General features: G+C 46.0%; 1 protein-coding gene across 6 annotated transcripts; it reads left to right on the plus strand.

The window, feature by feature from the left end:
• The first annotated feature begins 513 nt into the window (after nt 1-513).
• Nucleotides 514-17,730, plus strand: als2b (alsin Rho guanine nucleotide exchange factor ALS2 b). Of its 6 annotated transcripts, none has more exons than XM_086201839.1 (35): nt 514-653; nt 890-946; nt 1,409-1,554; nt 1,757-2,733; nt 3,607-3,844; nt 5,402-5,576; nt 5,899-5,995; nt 6,337-6,414; nt 6,496-6,714; nt 6,816-6,987; nt 7,054-7,243; nt 7,317-7,382; nt 8,132-8,294; nt 8,384-8,515; nt 8,602-8,730; nt 8,894-8,917; nt 10,113-10,183; nt 10,279-10,345; nt 10,794-10,996; nt 11,069-11,134; nt 11,207-11,305; nt 11,392-11,556; nt 11,648-11,759; nt 11,857-11,934; nt 12,286-12,419; nt 12,506-12,670; nt 12,753-12,870; nt 12,952-13,109; nt 13,337-13,453; nt 13,746-13,922; nt 14,008-14,065; nt 14,189-14,250; nt 14,364-14,513; nt 14,671-14,767; nt 14,995-17,730. In XM_086201839.1, the coding sequence occupies exons 2-35, from the start codon at nt 927-929 to the stop codon at nt 15,031-15,033; spliced, it is 4,962 nt and encodes a 1,653-aa protein (XP_086057965.1). In that variant the 5' UTR covers nt 514-653; nt 890-926; the 3' UTR covers nt 15,034-17,730. The 6 variants fall into 6 exon arrangements, 5 of the variants coding, with proteins under 5 accessions (XP_086057965.1, XP_086057939.1, XP_086057956.1 ...); XM_086201813.1 differs by having other exon boundaries at nt 3,454-3,844; nt 14,995-17,729; XM_086201830.1 differs by having other exon boundaries at nt 3,454-3,799; nt 14,995-17,729.
• The last annotated feature ends 489 nt before the right edge of the window (nt 17,731-18,219 follow it).

Genomic DNA, 18,219 nt, shown 5'->3' on the forward strand with positions numbered 1-18,219 from the left:
TTCGTTCTATTCAGTCGAAAGTTCTGTGGTCATTTGTTTTGTTTACATATATGGGCACCTTTTTCAGGTACTATTGCAAATTGAATATTCTAAAAAGTGTTTTACATTTTCAGAGAGTTGTTTGTGTTGCACTACTACACACAGACTGTTGTGAAATAGTGCGAGTCACCTTTATTGACAAGAAAAGTTGCATAATCACATATCTGATCCGCTTTACACCTGCGCGTTTCGTATCTTCTAAGTCTTCTCGGATTCCGTCAGCAGCTGAGCGGCACTGAGCTGGAAAAGTAATGAGATGTCACTCTGCTGTTTCCTTGGTTTCGTGCAAATAAAACACCAGTGTGATAAGAAACTGAGTGACGTGGAGAGTGAAAGTCCTCAATTTTAAATATAAAATGCATAAACTCCTAATTAGTGGAATAAAAGAAGGAAATAATGGCTCAGTTACCATCCAACACTGGTTATAGTCTACCACTTTAAGGAGCATCCGCAAAGACGCCGCCGCCGCCGCCTCCCGGTCATAGACGACCTTCGGTGATAGCTTTGTCAACAGTAAATGAAAAACGACCAGCGGCACCTACCTGCTAAACGAGTTAACTGACCTTTTTATCACTGACAGACAGTAAAAAAAAATTGGCCAAAAGAAAGTGCAGGTAAGATACACTCACCATGTATGACAAGATAAAAGGACAGTTGGAGTTTCGGCTCGCTAGCTAGCGGGCTTTAGCTGTGTTGATTAGCTAGGGTTAGCCAGCTATGAGTTTTGATGCAGGAGCAGATAATAACATATGGAAACACCTGCCAGAGGGCTGAGTTTAGGAGGCAAGGTAGAAGGTAAACAGATGAATTTCAGAACCGTTGTGACGCTTCACCCTGTTTTCCTATTTAGGATCCCCGAGACTGACATGGAGACCTAAAACCCACAGATGGAACCCCAGAGGAAGAGGTAGGTTCTCTCAAAGAGGATTAATGTGCTGCTGGCTGGCTGTGATCACCATGTGATCTCCATCGCCTACAGATTCACTTCTGCTTCCACCTACAAAACATCTGTTGTTTAGCTCTAATCCTGCACAGAAGAGAGCACAAAAAACTGCAACTGCTACTAACAATGAGGACCTGCTGGCTGTTTATCTGCCTGGTCAGCCCCATCCGCCTTTTCTTCATATTTTATAATTCAGTTAATCAAATTGTCTTCGTAAAGCACCTTTCATATGGGATGTGCTTCAAAGGTATATCGACAGCACTAAAGATGAGCAAGTGTAGCCTGTTTTTTTTTTTGGAATAATGTGAGATGATTCAAAATTGGCAAGAATTTAGCTTAAAAAATTGTGGTGGAAATGATAGTGGTTTTAAAATAATGGGTGGAGAAGTTAAGAGATTAAAAGTGGCTGACAGCCTGATGTCGCAGCTCTAGGGATGACGGCGGTGGAGAGCGAGGGCTGCTCCACACCTGGAAGGGCTACTCGTACAGTGTCAGCCCGGAGAGACTGTTCCTGCCCCGGTCTGTCCTTCAGGTTGCCCTGGGCTCACGTCATGGAGTTCTGCTGGTGGAAGGTGAGACTTAAAGCACATGTATGAGGGATTTAGTGACATTTAGTGGTGAAGCTTCAGACTGCAGCCCCCTCACATCACTTCTTTCAAGAGAGTAGCTTGCAGGAAATGGTACAACTTTTAATAATTTAGGTTGTCACAACTCTACTACTTATGAGTTGCTGCAGGGCGATGACTTATTTTATTTATTTTACTCCCTACACAGGAGGGCAGGTGTTCAGTTTTGGGGAGTTGCCATGGAAACAGAGTCAAGTCGTGGAGCTAGTAAAGCCCACCCTGGAGAGCGTGCTCAGTGGTCAGCGGGTTGTGGCGGTAGCTGCTGGAAGCTTCCACAGCGGGGCAGTGACAGAGGATGGGGGCGTCCACATGTGGGGTGAGAACAGTGCGGGACAGTGTGGCCTGTTGGGCCTCAGCTCCGTCCCCAACCCGACTCCAGTCGCACTGCTGGATTCTGACACTAGCCCCCCGCAGACAGTGCCAGTGCTGGAGCTGGCCTGTGGGGTGCAACACACGCTGGCACTCTCGGTGCAGCGGGAGGTGTGGGCATGGGGCAGTGGTTGCCAGCTTGGCCTCAATGTCACCATCTTTCCTGTATGGAAACCACAAAAGCTTGAGCACTTGGCTGGACGATATGTCCTTCAGGTGGCCTGCGGGGCTTCCCACAGCCTGGCTCTGGTGCGCTGCGTGGGCCCCCGGGACGTCCATCGGCCCCCTGCAGACAAGTGTGGACAGTGTAATCAGCTGCTGTACACCATGACGGACAAAGAGGACCACGTCATCATCTCTGACAGTCACTACTGCCCGATCGGCGTGGAGCTGACAGAGGATGAGGGCAGGCTGGAGGGATCTGCTCTGACGCCCGGGCTCAAAACATCCCCTTCAGAGCCAGTCCTCCCCTCCCATACCTCCCCCTCAGCCCCAGCCTCCCCAGCCCCTGCTAGTAACGGTGACCCCTCCCACCCTCAGGAGATGGAGGAAGGCGAATCATGTGTGGCTAACGGAGTGCTGCCTGCCCCGAACCCCTCAGTGCAGTCCAGAGCGGAAGGTGGCACCGCTGCTGGCACCAAAAGTTCACCGTATCCAGACGAGCAGGCAGTGAAGGACTACCTGAAGAGACTGTCAGACAGCAGTCAGGCGGAGCAGACGGCAAAGACGGCAGCGGGAGGTCTGCACACTCTGCTGGTGAGTCCCAGTGAGAGAGGAAAACTTGTTCACATGAGGAAATCAAGTAATTCAGATACTTTTTCCTTCTTGTTGTCACATTTTGTTCAGAGCAGCCTGCAGAGACCCCCAAACACACACATTATTTTGAACTGAAATTTTAAAGATATTCTATCATACAAGCCTTATTGCATCCAGAAAGTGGACTCTTTGTTCAGCACAAAGACTCTTAATGTAATAAAGAAGACACTATAAATGGTTATTACTTCCATGAGGGAAGTTATATTGAATTTTGTTTGTCCGTCAGCCCAATTATGAAAAAACTACCAGAGAGATTTTTAAGAAACACGGTGGACGCCAAGAGGAATCCATTAGTAGTGTAGAAATAGGTTTTAAGAATATATAAACCCATATAATTTTGGTTTAAAATTCAAGATATTAAAACTTGAAATGTTAGGATATACAGTCTGTTTGAGATCCACTGAGAAAATCTCCTTTGATTGATTTACTTTAATACACATTTACATTGCATCAAACCGTGTAGCCTTGAAGAAAATATCAAAAATCCAACATCTGAAAAGGTTGTGCTCATTTATCTGTAATTAAACATGTCCTTTTTGTTTCATCTATGTGTGAGGTCTAATTGTGTGCATTATCATTTTATTTTGAGACATAGGTCTCTATAAAAAAAAGACAGCAGCGGTTGGTGTAAACTTGCAAACTTCTCCTCATAACTTCCAGCCCTCAGCAGCAGGTTTCACCTCCACCACCCCCAGCAACGCCCTCAACAGCCTGGTGGCCTCCTGCGCCTCTGCTGTGGGTGAGCGGGTCGCCTCCACCTACGAGGCTCTGTCCTTCAAAAAGATGATGAACTTCTACCTTCCTGTCTCAAAGTCCGGTGGACCGGTGCCAGTGGGGCTAACGGCGGCTGATCCTGGAGGGGTTGATACCACCGCCGCCACCACCGAGCGTGTCCGCCAAGAGGACTCCATCCAGGCCAAGAAGAGTTCCAGTACAGGTGACATCCGCGAGGAGGAGGCCGAGGGCTTGCGGCGGCGCCTTTCGCTCCCCGGACTCCTCTCACAGGGTAGATACGCTGTTCACCTCTTATCCTCCTCCTATACTCTGCTGCGTAAGTACACTTTGCGCTTGTGCAGGTCGATGTTTCTGCTTCAGGCTTCATTTGTGAGCACGGCAAAAGGTGTATGACACTGGTGTGCACATGTTCAGGACAGTACGGCTGCTTATGTCTGAGGAAGCCTGGGAAAGTTTCGCAGTTAAAAAAAACTCACAAGTTTGTCATCATTTTGCTGCCTCTCAAATGGTTCCATGATGATTCCTGCTGTGGCAGCATAATGAAACCAGGGCTCAAGCTTTATTTCCTACTTTGTGCTGGCGAATGCGTCCCATTTGCACAGAGCAAGGTTAGCTGGTGTGAATGGTCGCCTTTGTGTGATTAAAAACAGGCAGGAATGCAGATTGATGTTTGTCCTCTAACTTTGTTAATCTGCCTCCAGTCAAGCAGTCCAGAGCATGATTGCCTTCGTTTGGAGTTTTCATCCTTTAAAAATGTTGAAGGGCGCTGGGAGGGTTTAAGACCGCAGAACTAGGGGTGGGGTGCATGAGGAGGAAAGCTAGTGCATGCTGGGACAGATCCAGATTTAAAGGAATACACCAACATTTTGAGAAATTCTCTTACTGAGCCAGACAAGAACATAGAGACCTCTCTCCTTTGTGCTGCTGAGACCCAAGCTAGTTAGCTTGGCACAGTGAATGGTAGTGGAACAGTCTTTGCTGCATTGATATAATTAGGGTTGAGTGTAACATTTGCTGTGAAATAATCAGGTGCGTAGTTGGAACTACTTTCCTGACAGGGCGTGGTGATGTTGATGCAGCACGGCCAAACTTCAGCCAGCAACACTAAACGTGATTCCTGCTACTAAACATGGCCAACTTTGTAAGAGAGAGTGAGGGGGATTACTGCTGGACAAAGTGACATCCTGAACCTGAGCTAGGCGATGCTAACACTCCTCCACAGCTACATTAATTAAGCTAAGCTAACTGGCGCGGAGAGGTTGGAAAAAGAGTGTATTTCCCAAAAAGATGGCATGTCCCTTTATGACCGAAAAAGTGTGCCCTAGATGATTGTTTAGGTTATAAATTATTATTTTCATGTACTCTGGCATCCTAAAATGGCTACATATGCAGATAATAGCAGCTTTGGCTGTGAGGAGTCTAGACTGAATATTATTTCACGCCCAGTGGCTGGCTGTCCCTCACCATGTCCTCCAGGCAGCCAGATGGCTCCCTGCTGGAGACCAAGATTTGCTTTCATGCCACAGTCGAGGGAGGAAATGAGCTTTTATGGTCCATTTCCAGCAACAAGTGAACCCTTTGAGGAGTGGCTCTGTACATTCATGTGCTCTGTTTGCTGCTACCAGCGTCTTCTCATCGCTCGTTTGACAGCATGTGTGTGACACGACATGGCTGATGTGAGCTGAACACCGCTGCTGCTTCCCTGTGGTTGTTTTGTTGTCTGTTGACATCAAGTGCTCTCCATCGCTTTGCCTCAGGCTTGTTTGAAGAATATTGAATTATTCCATTGAGACAATAGCAAGATGAAACTGGCCAGCTTTATTCGGGAAAAATCTCTCTTTAAGGTAATTATTTCCTCTCCCCACACTGGCAGTGTCCCCGCGGCTGCTGCGGAAGGCCGGTCGTCCCAGGATGCGAGCGGTGGCCCTAACTCCACTTGGGGCGGTGGTAGCCGAGGCCCAGGAGGTGTTGCCCACCCTGCAGACGGAGGTGTGGAGCTGGGGCCACGGCGATCAGGGACAGCTGGGCCATGGAGATGATGTCCCCAGGTAGGATGTGGAGATGAGGACATTACATAGAGGAGTTTTAAATGAAAAGATGTCACTAAATGGACTCAATTCACTTTTCTCACTAGAAAGACAAAACAATCACTTTTGGGATGTAAGAGGACAAAAACTATTCTTGTTTAATCACATGGACCATCAAGACAAATCCCTGTTTATTTGCCTTCTGAAAGTAGTTTAATTTGCATAAATGTGGAACATTCAAAGACAAATCTACAATTCTCTCGAAACTTTCTTTGCAAGGTGAAACACAATTTTGAAGCAATCAAATTGTTGACGTGTCCTTTTGTCCCGTGTGTGTTTGCAGATCTCAGCCGCAGTGCATCAAAAGTCTCAACAACAAGGAGGTGGTGCGAGTGGCGGCCGGCGCCCGTCATTCGCTTGCCGTGACCGCCCAGTCACAGGTCAGTACATAGAGTGCGTCACACACCTGTTTTTTTAAATTGGTCCCTGTGCCACATTTATAGAAATGTTGATTAATGTGCACTGTCCTTTAAAGAAAGTAAATGAAATGAAATAAAGGACTTAAGCCCTCAGTTTATTCTTGCAGACAGGAAGCAAAGCCAGATGTCTCCTTGTAGCTCCTCCCTCCACACATCTGTTGTATTCCTCTTGTCACGTTAAAGCAAGCCTGGGTGATTGACAGTTACAGTAAACACACTATAGATGTCAGGAACAGGCTCTGCTTCCGAATGTATTCAAGAACATTTATGAATGGGGACCATTGTGTGTGTCTGCCTTCCAGGTGTACTCATGGGGAAGTAACAGCTCTGGTCAGCTGGGTCACATGGAGTCCCCAAGCACCGTCCCTCGCCTCGCCAAGGTCAGGAAACCGCCCTTCGCCAGCAACACACAAACCCTTGCTGCTTTGTGCTTTTCACACTTCCTCTTCCTCCTGAGCTAGCTGTCTGAGGGGATCCGGGTCTGGGATGTGAGTGCTGGAGAGAGACACAGCCTCCTGCTGGCAGACGGGGACTGCATCCAGCCCATCATCTATTACAGCGGACAGCAGGTGAAAGAGGAGGCGGAGGAGAGCCAGGTTAAGGCGCCAGACAAGGAGGAGGGGGAGGAGCCAGCAGGGGGCTACACACAGCAGCCCGTCCTGCTCCCATTCTGCATGAATGTGAGCACAAAAGCTATCAATTTATACATTGTATGAAATTACATGTATGATAAAACTGCGTGTGTGTTTTATCATGTCGTGTGTGTGTGTGTGTGTTCTAGCTGGGTTATGTGAGTAGTGTGTTTGCGGGTGGGCAACGGTGTGCGGCGCTCTCAGACAGGAATGTGATGGGCTTCATCGCCAGCCTTCATGAGCTGGCATCAGCTGAGAGGAAGTTCTATTGCAAACTGTGCAACATCAAGACCCAGATATTGCGCCCCCTGCTGGAGTTAGGTAAGAGCGGCACATTCAAATGGTGGACACGACCATTTCCTAATGTTTAATCACTTTTTTCTGCAGAATCTCTGAACTCCGCCCTCGGCCAGGTGATCTTCGGGCTTCTGCAAACCTTGGCGGGCCGATTTAGCCTTTTATGTCACCTCACTGGGCAGCACGCTGCTAGCCTCACTGCCAACCTGCGGCGCGGTCGCGATGTCAAAAGCCTGCTGATCCTGGACCACACCAGCATCTTCCTCGATTCTTACAATGAGTATGTGTCAACAGTCACGAGAACTGCCTGGCAGTTGGACTGAGTAATCACGCCCCACTCTCTTCCCTTCCAGGTACTGCAGCGCCGTTGGCAACTTCCAGGTGATGGGAGGATTCCAGGCCCTGACCAAACCCTCAGTGTGAGTACATTCACACACGGTGGTGCCGTTTCTATAAACTGTGTCCTCCAGGTCCTTAAAACATCTGAAACAATCAATAATTTCAATTTTTATCCTTTTAAAAATGTCCTTATGCATCTTAAAAACTATGACATGCTTGAATTAGCTTTACTTTTAAATGTGATTTTCAGACAAATCTCTGGTAATCGTGCGATAACCACCAAACCAACATACTTTGTGGCTTAATGAAAGTTCACTGTGTGAACTCTTTTGATGTGATGTGATGTTCATTTTTATGAACTTCTTTCGTTACGTCTGGTTTGGGGTTGGAGTCCATGAGAATTTTTGTTCTCGCAAAGGAAGTGAAATATGTCTTAAATAATGTGAATGTCTGACATTGAAATTAAGAAAAAAGAACAGGCTTGTAGATCAGTGGAACAAACAAGTCAGGATGAACAAGCAGGGAAACCTGGCGTTGCACTGGGGAAAAAAAACTGTTAATACAGCTTTGAATTATAAAAGACTATTAGGAAAGTAACAAACATATACTTGAAGGTATTTAGAGTCATTTTATTCTCACTAGTAAATACAATACCACACCAGGACTTGATTTTTTTGCCCTTATCATAAAGGGTCATAATATTACATCTATTAAGGTAATTAATAAAGTAAACACAAAATTTTTTCCCCCATAAAAAATTAACACGAGAAAATGATGGACAAACACCATGCTTCAGAGTTGTTACTTAATGTAACCTCTTCTTTGAAAGAGATTTCTTTGGGAAGAGCCCCGAGCTGCTGCAGAGGCTGGCCGAGTGCAGTGAGGAGAACACCGCCATGGCCGACCTCCTGGTGGCGCTCTTCTGCCTCCCAGCACGCCACCTCCATGAGTACAGCCGGCTGTTGCTCAAACTGGCCACCTGCTTTGAAGTGGTAAGTGGATTGTGAGGAAGCTGAGGTAGGTAACAGCGGAATGAAGTGTGTTTAACGGTAAACGTGTGTTTGAATGTGTGTGTTGTCAGTCTTCAAGCGACTACCAGCGGCTGCAGGACAGCTGCTCCAGGTTTGAAGTGTTGACCCAGCAGCTGAAGAGGAAGAGGAAGGATGCAGAGTACACTTTTCTCTTCTGGAAGAACTTTCCTGGCAAGATGACGGTAACCTCCATCAGTGTGTTTGCCCTCTTTCTCCTCGCGTTCCTCGAGGTGTCACATGACCAGGAACTGAAAGGTGTCATTGTCAGGAGTCTCTTCGGAAACCCCGGCGCCGCCTCATCTGTGAGAGCAGCAACAAAGCCCTGACCCTGCAGAACGCTGGACGCTTCTCCGTCAACTGGTTCATCCTATTCAACGACGCTCTGGTCCACGCACAGGTCAGCTCCACACACACACACACACACACACACACACACACACACACACACACACACACACACACACACACACACACACACAAACACAAACATACTGAGTCACCCCATATTTCTAACCTGGTGTGTTTCAAGCATTTGTGTGTGCTTACCTCCGTGCTGTCAGGGCGTGGCGCCTTGTAAAAACCTTGTAAGTATGCAGCCAGCAGCACATCTCAGCGCAGCGACCCCTCCCTCACCTGCCCCCCTAACCACCTTCCGTCTGCTTGTGTGTGTGTGGGTGTGTGAGTGTGCGTTTGTGTAGGTGATCCACATATAAATGCACGACACACACATACACGACTTCAATGGGACACACAATGAGGAACCAATCTTTTTTACCCTTGAGCAGTAGAAATACTGCTGAAAGTTCGATCCTGTCACCTCCTTTTGTTTCCCGTTGAGGCCTCACTGTTGGTTCACATGTAGGCAGGATTTACTCATGAGCTCCACACGCCAGCAGTCCACCCACCCTCCCTCTCTTCCTGTTTGTCTCCTGCCACTGTCTTTCCTCTCTATCTCGTCTGTCCCGTGGTTGTCTGTCCTGCACACTTTCAGTCCCTCGACTTCCTGACTCTCTCAGTGTTCTGGGATGAGAACGTAGCACCTTCAGCTGACGAGGAAACGCTGTGATTGTCCTCATGTGATGTGAATCTGTGCATCTGTGTCAACAAGGGGCAAAAGAGCATGTGATTGTCCTGCATGATTGAGTCCTGAGAGATGATCATGAGTAGGTCTTGATTCCTCCTAGTCAGCTCAGATGTAGGATGCCTTCAGAGCCATTTTACAAAACGTATCTACTAAAGGAGTCTTTTAAGGGCCAGAGAAGCAGGTGGAGACCCTGTCTGTGTCCGGAGCTCCAGACCCCCATCAGACAGCTAGCTGCCAGTTAGCTTAGCTTGAATCAATAGAATCAGTGTAGAAAGTTGTCTCAAAAGTCGTCATCTCATAATTTACAAGAGTTTTTTTGAGTAAATGTTCAACCTCAGTTCTATTTATTTTCTGCCCAACTGCTAGTATTCATTGTGGCTAAGCTAACCAGTAGTCTGCTGTCCGGTGGGAGTCTGGAGCTCTGCACGTCACAAAGAAAGGAGAGAATGGGATCTGTCTGCTTTTCTGACTCTGAAAGTGAAAGTGTCAAGTGTATTTACCAAAATGTTGATGTACTCCTGTAAGTAGCTCACTCCTTCAGAGTGACCTTCAGAGTATTACCTCAGATCTATAAATGTTTAGATGCTAAATATTCCTCATGCTTGAGCGTACATGTCAACAAGCCCAGTTGGGGACACATTCCACACTCTTTTCGTTTTTACTTGTCTTTCTTTCCTCTCCTTTCTTCTTTCCAGTTCTCCACCCATCACGTCTTCCCCTTGGCCACACTGTGGGTGGAGCCAATCCCAGAGGAGAACACTGGCCTGTGAGTCATTCAATCATCCCAGACTTTTTATGAATCTTTCAGTGAGACTGAAAAGTAATTATTGATCCCATAATATTGTGTGTGCGCGCATGCAGATATGGGCTCAAAGTGATCACACCAGAGGAGACGTTCACCCTGCTGGCAAGCTCTGCCATGGAGAAGGTAGCTTCTAATACTTATGACTTTCACTATTTTGTCTTTATATATATATATATATATATATATATATATATATATATATATATATATATATATATATATATATATATATATATATATATATATATATATATATATATATATATATATATATATATATATATATATATATATATATATTTGTTGTTTTTTTAAAAGTTTTCCAATCAGTGTATTTTAATTTACTTTCATAATTGATCATTTGATGTGCTTATTTATCTTTTTTTAATTACTACTGTAATTATTGTGTCATTGTCTTTCTTATTTCTTTTAATGTATTTTTTGAGCGGTGCTTTATTAATCATGTTTGATTGATTGATTGATTGATTGATTAGAGAAGTTTAATAGCAGAAGTCTGAACATACCCTGTTAATAGTTGGTTAAGTGGAGAGTGGATTACGGGCTTTCACAGGCCAAGTGGATCCGCTGCATCAACCAGGCAGTGGACCAGGCCCTGGGTGGGACGGCACAGGAAACAGCACCTCTCAACTCAGGGGCGGGGCAAACGTTGGAGCCTCCCATCTCCAGGTGTGCATCCTACACCTTTTACAAGGACGGGCGGCTGAAAGAGGCAACGTATGAAGGTTGCTGGCTGGCCGGCAAGCCCAATGGCAGGTCAGACACACACACAAACGCTTAAAAGAAAATTTTTATTGTTGATATATCATGATTGATGACTTTTTTCAGGGGTGTGTTAAAGTGGCCGGATGGGCGAATATACACTGGCATGTTCAAGAACGGCCTGGAGGACGGGTGAGTCAGCCGACATGCCGGGTCTCAATGATGCCAGTTGGTCTTCTTCCTTATGAATGTATGTTTGTTTAGTTTTGGGGAATTTGTGGCTCCCAACAAGACCCTGAACAAGAACGATCACTATCAAGGTTACTGGAAGGACGGCAGAATGCACGGCCTGGGGACGTACAGGTGAGAAAAGACAGCTACAGTGATATTTTTTCTGTTTAAAATGTGTTTAGCCACAGGAAGTGTTGCATCATTTCCTGTGTCTTCAGGTATGCCAGCGGGGAGGTCTACGACGGATCCTTCCAGGACGGCATGCGTCACGGTCACGGCATGCTGCGCACCGGCAAGCTCAACACCTCCTCGCCCAGCGTGTTCATCGGCCAGTGGCTGCAGGACAAGAAGACAGGCTATGGAGTGTTTGACGACATCACCAAGTAGGCACACACCTTGACTCTGCTTGCATTAGGTGGCAGCCATTGAAGCATTTTTAAATTTAAGGTGACAAGTTCTGTTTTTTCCATTCAGAGGGGAGAAGTATATGGGAATGTGGCAGGACCACCTGCGTCAAGGCATCGGGGTCATTGTCACCCAGTTTGGCCTGTACTATGAAGGAGCTTTCAAAGACAACAAGATGATGGTGAGATTCATACTGACCTCGCGTCAACACCGGGGCAACTTTTCAGACAAGTAGGAGAGACGATGAGGGCTGACGCCAGGGGTTGTCTCTCCTCCAGGGCACTGGGATCCTCCTATCAGAGGATGACACGACGTACGAGGGGGAATTCTCTGACGACTGGACCCTAAACGGGAAGGTGAGCGATGAGTGTGTGTTCATTGACAACACCATACAATAAGGCTACATTAGTAACAGTTAGTGATGCTCAGATAGCTGTTAGTTAACTATTGCATTTAGTAATCACTGATGAGAGGTCTTCAAGTGAACTTCATGGGCTAAAACAAAGATGGATGGAAAACTGGGGGAGGTTACATCCAGGGTCAGAGTCACTGATGATAAAAGGTGCTGATTGAGCACTTTTACATGTAAGCTAAGCAATACTAGTGCACCCTTATTGTGAACTGTTGCTGTAATAAGTGATAAAAGCTTAAACAAAGTGTCTCTGTAATCAAGAAGCGGTAAATCTTTGCTCTCTGGCTCCCCTCAGGGTGTGCTAACCATGGCGAACGCCGACTACCTGGAGGGTTCCTTCAGCGGTGAATGGGGGACTGGCCTCAAGGTGACTGGCTCCTACTTCAAGCCACATCTCTTCGATACTGACAAGGAAAAGACCCGTGCTGTGTAAGCCCAAGTTACCCCCACACCCCACCCCAAGACTCTATGCTGGTTTTAACCTGTATATATTTTGTGTGTGTGTGATGTGGTAGGAAGTTGGGGCGTCTGTGTGTGTGTGCTGAGGATAAGTGGCAGGCTGTGTTTGAGGAGTGTTGGAGCCAGCTGGGCTGTGATGCGCCAGGCAACGGAGAGAATGCGAAGGCGTGGGAGCAGATCGCTGTGGCGCTCACCACCAGCAGGCGACACATTCAGGAAAGGTGAATACACACTTATCTGGTTTGTTCACCAATAAATATAATTAAACTAAATGGTTTTCCATTTGCGATTTGTTTTCGTCAGTCCGGAGTGTCTGTCACGGAGTTACAGTAGAACTCTGGAGAGTCTGGAGGTGATCCCGCAGCACGCCGGCCCCGTCACCATGGAGAGATACCACACCATCCGTCTTTACCTCCTTAAGGTGAGGCGGAAACATACATTTAAACACATTTGTCTTCAAAGTGGACCAAATTTTACATACATTATTTTCTTTCCTGTCCAGGCGTGTGACACACCCCTGCATCCGCTGGGCCGGCTGGTGGAAGCTTTGGTAGCAGTCTACAGGATGACCTACGTCGGCGTGGGCGCCAACCGTCGACTCCTGCCTCAGGCTGTCAATGAGATCAAATCTTACCTCAACCGCATCTTCCAGATTGTCAGGTAGTCAACATGCTGGAGCTTCATATGAGAAAAGAATTCAATAAGAAGTTTATCACACCACAAGAAAGGACACTATTTACTTTTATCACATTTTTAATCTTAAAACAAATCACATGGTGAAGCATACTCACACTCTCAAACCTTATACCCAGTGTATTCAATGGATGTACACTATTTTTGTTCATTAATATTTTGAGTGTTTGTGTATGTTCTTAAATGCTGTGCAGGTTTCTATTCCCAGACCTGCCAGAAGAGGGCGGTCTGATTCCAGAACCAACCACCAGCCTCCAGGACAGGAGGGAGCCAGGCTCAACTGATGCCTCACTGGAGTCGCCCAAACCAGGGTACAGACCAGATGACACTTCAACCAGAAACTGTATTTAGCCTTGTAGGTACTCACCAAAAGGTGTCTTGAGCGCACAAAGACAATTATTTCCCCCTGCATTACTCCTTGGTGGCCACTTTGTGGATAAAAACAGCAAAATGGTCCAAAAATCGTAGTTTATGACCTCTCAAGTGTGACGTCTAGTAGCATTGATCCAGAACTGTTCTGGTGAGTTTGTTTTTGGCTCAAGTCAAAGAGTTTGTGGGTAACTGAGCAAAGAATTGCTTTAACACATTTGTCTTCCCTCACAGCCGTGTTGTCAGCAGCTCAGCTTTGCTACTTCCTGTCCTGCTGCCCCGACTCTACCCACCGCTCTTCACCCTCTACGCTCTGGACAAGGAAAGAGAGGATGACGTCTACTGGGAGTGTGTGCTCCGCCTCAACAAGCAGCCGGACCTGGCACTGCTTGCCTTCCTGGGCGTCCAGCAGTAGGTCACACAGAACAACTGGCTAAGGTTGATGATGTTTCTGTTTAGCATGCAAATCAGTGACTTCCTCATGTTTTCTGCTCAGGAAGTTTTGGCCTGCTTCCATCCCTGTGTCCATGCCTGCAGCGGGGGAGAAGCAGCAGGTACCCTTCTTTGACTGTGTTGTTGGGTCTCGAGGCTGCTCAGAATCATCATCTGCTCGACACCCTGAAGTGGGAGGGGTCTGGAAACATAATCTTGTGCTATGTTAACATTGTCATCTCCAGGTTCTCTCCAGCACCAAGGATGCCTGCTTTGCCACGGCAGTAGAGACGCTACAACAGATCAGGTAGCAACGTTGCTAATCAAAAACGCACTTCATTTTCATCGTAATAAACCACACCAAATTTGAGTTGTTAATACAAATAATGTTCAGTAGATAAATATCTTTGTTGTTTGCAGCACAACGTTCACCCCGTCAGATAAGCTGCAGGTGATCCAGCTGACCTTTGAGGAGATCACACAGGAAGTGCAGGGGCTGCTGAAGCAGGACTTCCTGTGGTCCATGGATGACCTCTTCCCTGTGTTCCTCTACGTGGTTCTGCGTGCTCGGTCAGACCACATAACCCTCTCAGGCATACACATGGGCTCATAGACACTAGAGAACATGTTCTGTTCCTGTTGGTGTTACAGCTCACCAGATAGCTTCTTTCACCTTTGTCTTTAGACCTCTGTTAAATGCCTAAATCTCACTTTTTTTGGTCCTCAGAATCAGGAACCTAGGGTCAGAGGTCAGCCTGATCGAAGACCTGATGGACCCCTGTGTCCAGCATGGAGAGCATGGAATCATGTTCACCACACTCAAGGTAACATATTTATTTTGAACCTCCAGTCCTTTCCTTTAATATACTACCAATATATCTGGTTGTATATAATGTGAAAATTCCTAGAAATGTTGTTTGGTATTGATTATCTAGAAGCGAGACCCTAAACACCCTAAACCCTAATGCTCAGTTCCTAATTCATGTGAATTTTATTAACCTCTTTTCTCAAAGTCCAAACCTCTTCCTGTATGGCTTTTCCTCTCCTGCAGGCCTGTTACTACCAGATCCAGCATGAGAAGATCACCTAAAGCCAGCACTGGGTCTTCCTCGGGGATCTGCATGCTCCGCCTCATCCCAACAGCCAATCACAGGGGCCGGGATCAGCGCGGCTTCTGAATGAAGGATGTTTGCAGCAGCCAATGGGAAGGTCGGGATCATGTTAACAGGTTGCTGACAGCTGCCGTTATGAAGACGGGACCACACACACACTCTGAAGGAGCTCTATGCACTCTAGCGAGTGAGCCTCATGTGAATATTGTCGGTGTGATACTCATAACATCCCCTGTAAAGATGTGTTATTACCGGCAGTGAATCCAAGCTCCATGTCAGTATTTTCTTCTGGTTTTTAAGTGCCAACATTTCAGTGATGGAAAACAGGAAGTTCGCTGCACATTTCATCTCATTTTATTCACCAAAAGAAAAACTTAAAGCATGTGGCTTGACAGTTAGTGTTGTTGTTAGCCAAGGCTATTTGTTTACGGTTAAAAGTATTTATTCAAACCAAATCTCACACAACACGCATCGCTAACACACTCTTGTATTACATCAGCTGCCAGCCAGTTGGTTAAAATTAGCCGGTGCTTCAGTCTTCCTGGAAGACAACCAGCTCTGATGTTCCATTTTAAGAAGTAGTGACGCTAAAAGAAGAAACAAAGACTCTTGTGGTGAGACGTTTAGCCTGCTGACATTAAACCGTGTCAGCAAGGCTGAGAAAGATCCTCTTTCTGTAGTAACGGTGACATTTAAGCTGTTCTGTGTATCTCTGAGCCAAAACTACAGTATTTATGAATCTTGAGTGGCGACTGACAGTGAGAGGTCTGTGTAAAACAGAAACACTCACAGAAACTTAGACAAAAACATTTGCCAGTTTATTTGGTACTTCTTCCAAACCAAACTGATTTACGACAACAACGATGTTGATGAGTTTTCTATTGAATCTGCTTGAGAAACATATTCTTACACATCATCTCTGTTTTTTAAGCATATCTTTATATGTTGCAGAAATCTTTTCCCTCTTTAAAAAAAACACATTCTAATAATCATTTTTAGGCAGATTTCATCCAAAAGTTTGATCTCTTAAGGCTGCAAATGAACTCCCAGCAGTAACGTGATTCTCTTTTCATGTCTGGACCCCCCGACGTGGCATTGAGAGAAAAGAAAATTGTTGGAGTACAGAGAAAATATATTGGGACCTCTAGATATGAATTGTTTCCTCCATTTAGTCGTTTTATATTTTGGAACGAGTTGGATCTTGTAGGCACAAAGCAATTAAATTGAAGGTTATCTCATAGAGACCTGGGGTAGATTTATTGTGGCCTCACAATATCTATATTTTCCTCTCTATGGCCTCTCCAGGGCTCGGTACCAATGATATTAGTTGTGCTATGTACTGTATATATACCTGTACATGCAGCGTTGCTATGGGCAACCATCTCTATAAACCTGTGAATGGCGTGGAAAGAATAGGGCGATTTGACATGAAATCTTGTCTGCAGATGGCGCCCCCCCCCCCCAACATCTAAACACAGACATGAGAGTGCAGGTGTCACTGCGTCAGACAGACGGCTTAATTCAAACACTGTCATGTAAGCATCGCTCCACGCCGCCCCTCCACGCCGCCCCTCCACGCCGCCCCTCCACACCATCTGTTTATACTTACTGTTCTTTTTTTAAACCATTTACAGCACTAACTGTTAGACATTGTCTCTTATTTGTGATTTGCGTCACAGCTCAGCAATTCATAAAAGGGCTTACGAGGGATTCAGGAGATGACGGAGCCTTTTTTTTTTGTTTGTGATATCAGCTTTTGTTTTCTCTGATGAATTAAGAAGGAAACAGCCTGTGGATCCGAGTCACTACCTGAGTCACAGCTGCTGCTTCCATGAAGGATTTTATAGCAACACAGGCACAGACATCAGAGGACTAAGAAGAGCTTAAAGTCAAAATTGCACCTCGGCAGTAATGGCGCCGAGACCTCACGTGCCTGACGCTGAAACATGAAGCAATATTGTAAGCGACCAACTCGCCCAGGCTCTGACGTTCCAAAGCTTCTGTCAAAACTAACGACCCAAACTACCGACTTCTGGTTCCATGGTTTTCATCAACTGACTGAACCATGATACTTGGCTATAATGAGAACTTCCCAGTCAGGCTGTTGCATCGTATGTGAAATAACTGTTGTGTTAATGGAAGTTTTTGTCTCTTACATGACGTGTTGTACCTGCAAATAATGACAGAGGGCAATAAAATCATTTGATCAATTCGCCCTGATGTGTTATTTCTTGATCATTTGTTGATTTTGTCCTTCATCAAGCTTCTTATTTAAGACTTCTGTAGATGCGGCCTCTGGCTCTGGCCATCAGCTGTGGGGAGGAATAAGACGTGGCTGCTGGGATGTCATGAACCGGATTGTCGACGCCTGTTTTGAGCCTCTAGGTGTGGCATTTTTGCCAGATGTGACTACAGTGGATCTGTCTGAGATGTGTACAGCTATGCGTGGTGAAGAATATGTTGCTTTATCTTCTCTTTTACTTTAAATGGACCATAACTTAATTAGTGACAGCCAGACAAGAAGCCAGAGAGCCCTCTCTCCTCTGTGCTTCATGAAGTGATGCAGACCCATGCTAGTTAGCTTAGCAGGATAAATGGTAGAGAAGATGGTTCCTATAAACTTTCAGATGTGAAGGCTACTTCCATCTTTTATAAAGTAGTAGTGGGTATTTTCTGCATTGATGTTTTAATGAAAAAACAACAACATTTCATTGCTTTTCTGCCATGACAGGACATCTAGAAGGACGTTCCTGGTGCTTGCTGAGGGCATGGACGGACTCTTCCTTGTAATTGCAGATGTTGCTATTTTACAGGTTAAGAGTCTCCTACATGTCAGGAATCTTTATCTTTTTAATACCTGAGGGGGAATTAACAAATACTGCATCTCCAGGGACTTAAGCCACTTTTTAAGGCATGATCTCAGTGTTTGAGCACTGTAATGTCTAATGATGGATGGATGGAGGGGTGTTTAATTAGAGGAGCTTACCCTCTCCTGACAGGTTTCTGGGCTTGTGTGAGTAAACAGAGAATCCCTGCTGTCCTGTTTGCAAAATCTAGAAGTGACACCTTGGTTCCTCCGTGGCGTCGCCTCCTCATCCTGCATCTGCCTGCGTGCAGCTAAAGGCTGAAAGAGTTAAGAAGATTTGGCAGCTCCGCGGCAACCA

Source organism: Aulostomus chinensis, chromosome 1 (genome assembly GCF_037954235.1).
Source record: "Aulostomus chinensis isolate RoL2024-O1b breed Wild chromosome 1, RoL_Achi_v1.0, whole genome shotgun sequence".
Classification (NCBI taxonomy): domain Eukaryota; kingdom Metazoa; phylum Chordata; class Actinopteri; order Syngnathiformes; family Aulostomidae; genus Aulostomus; species Aulostomus chinensis.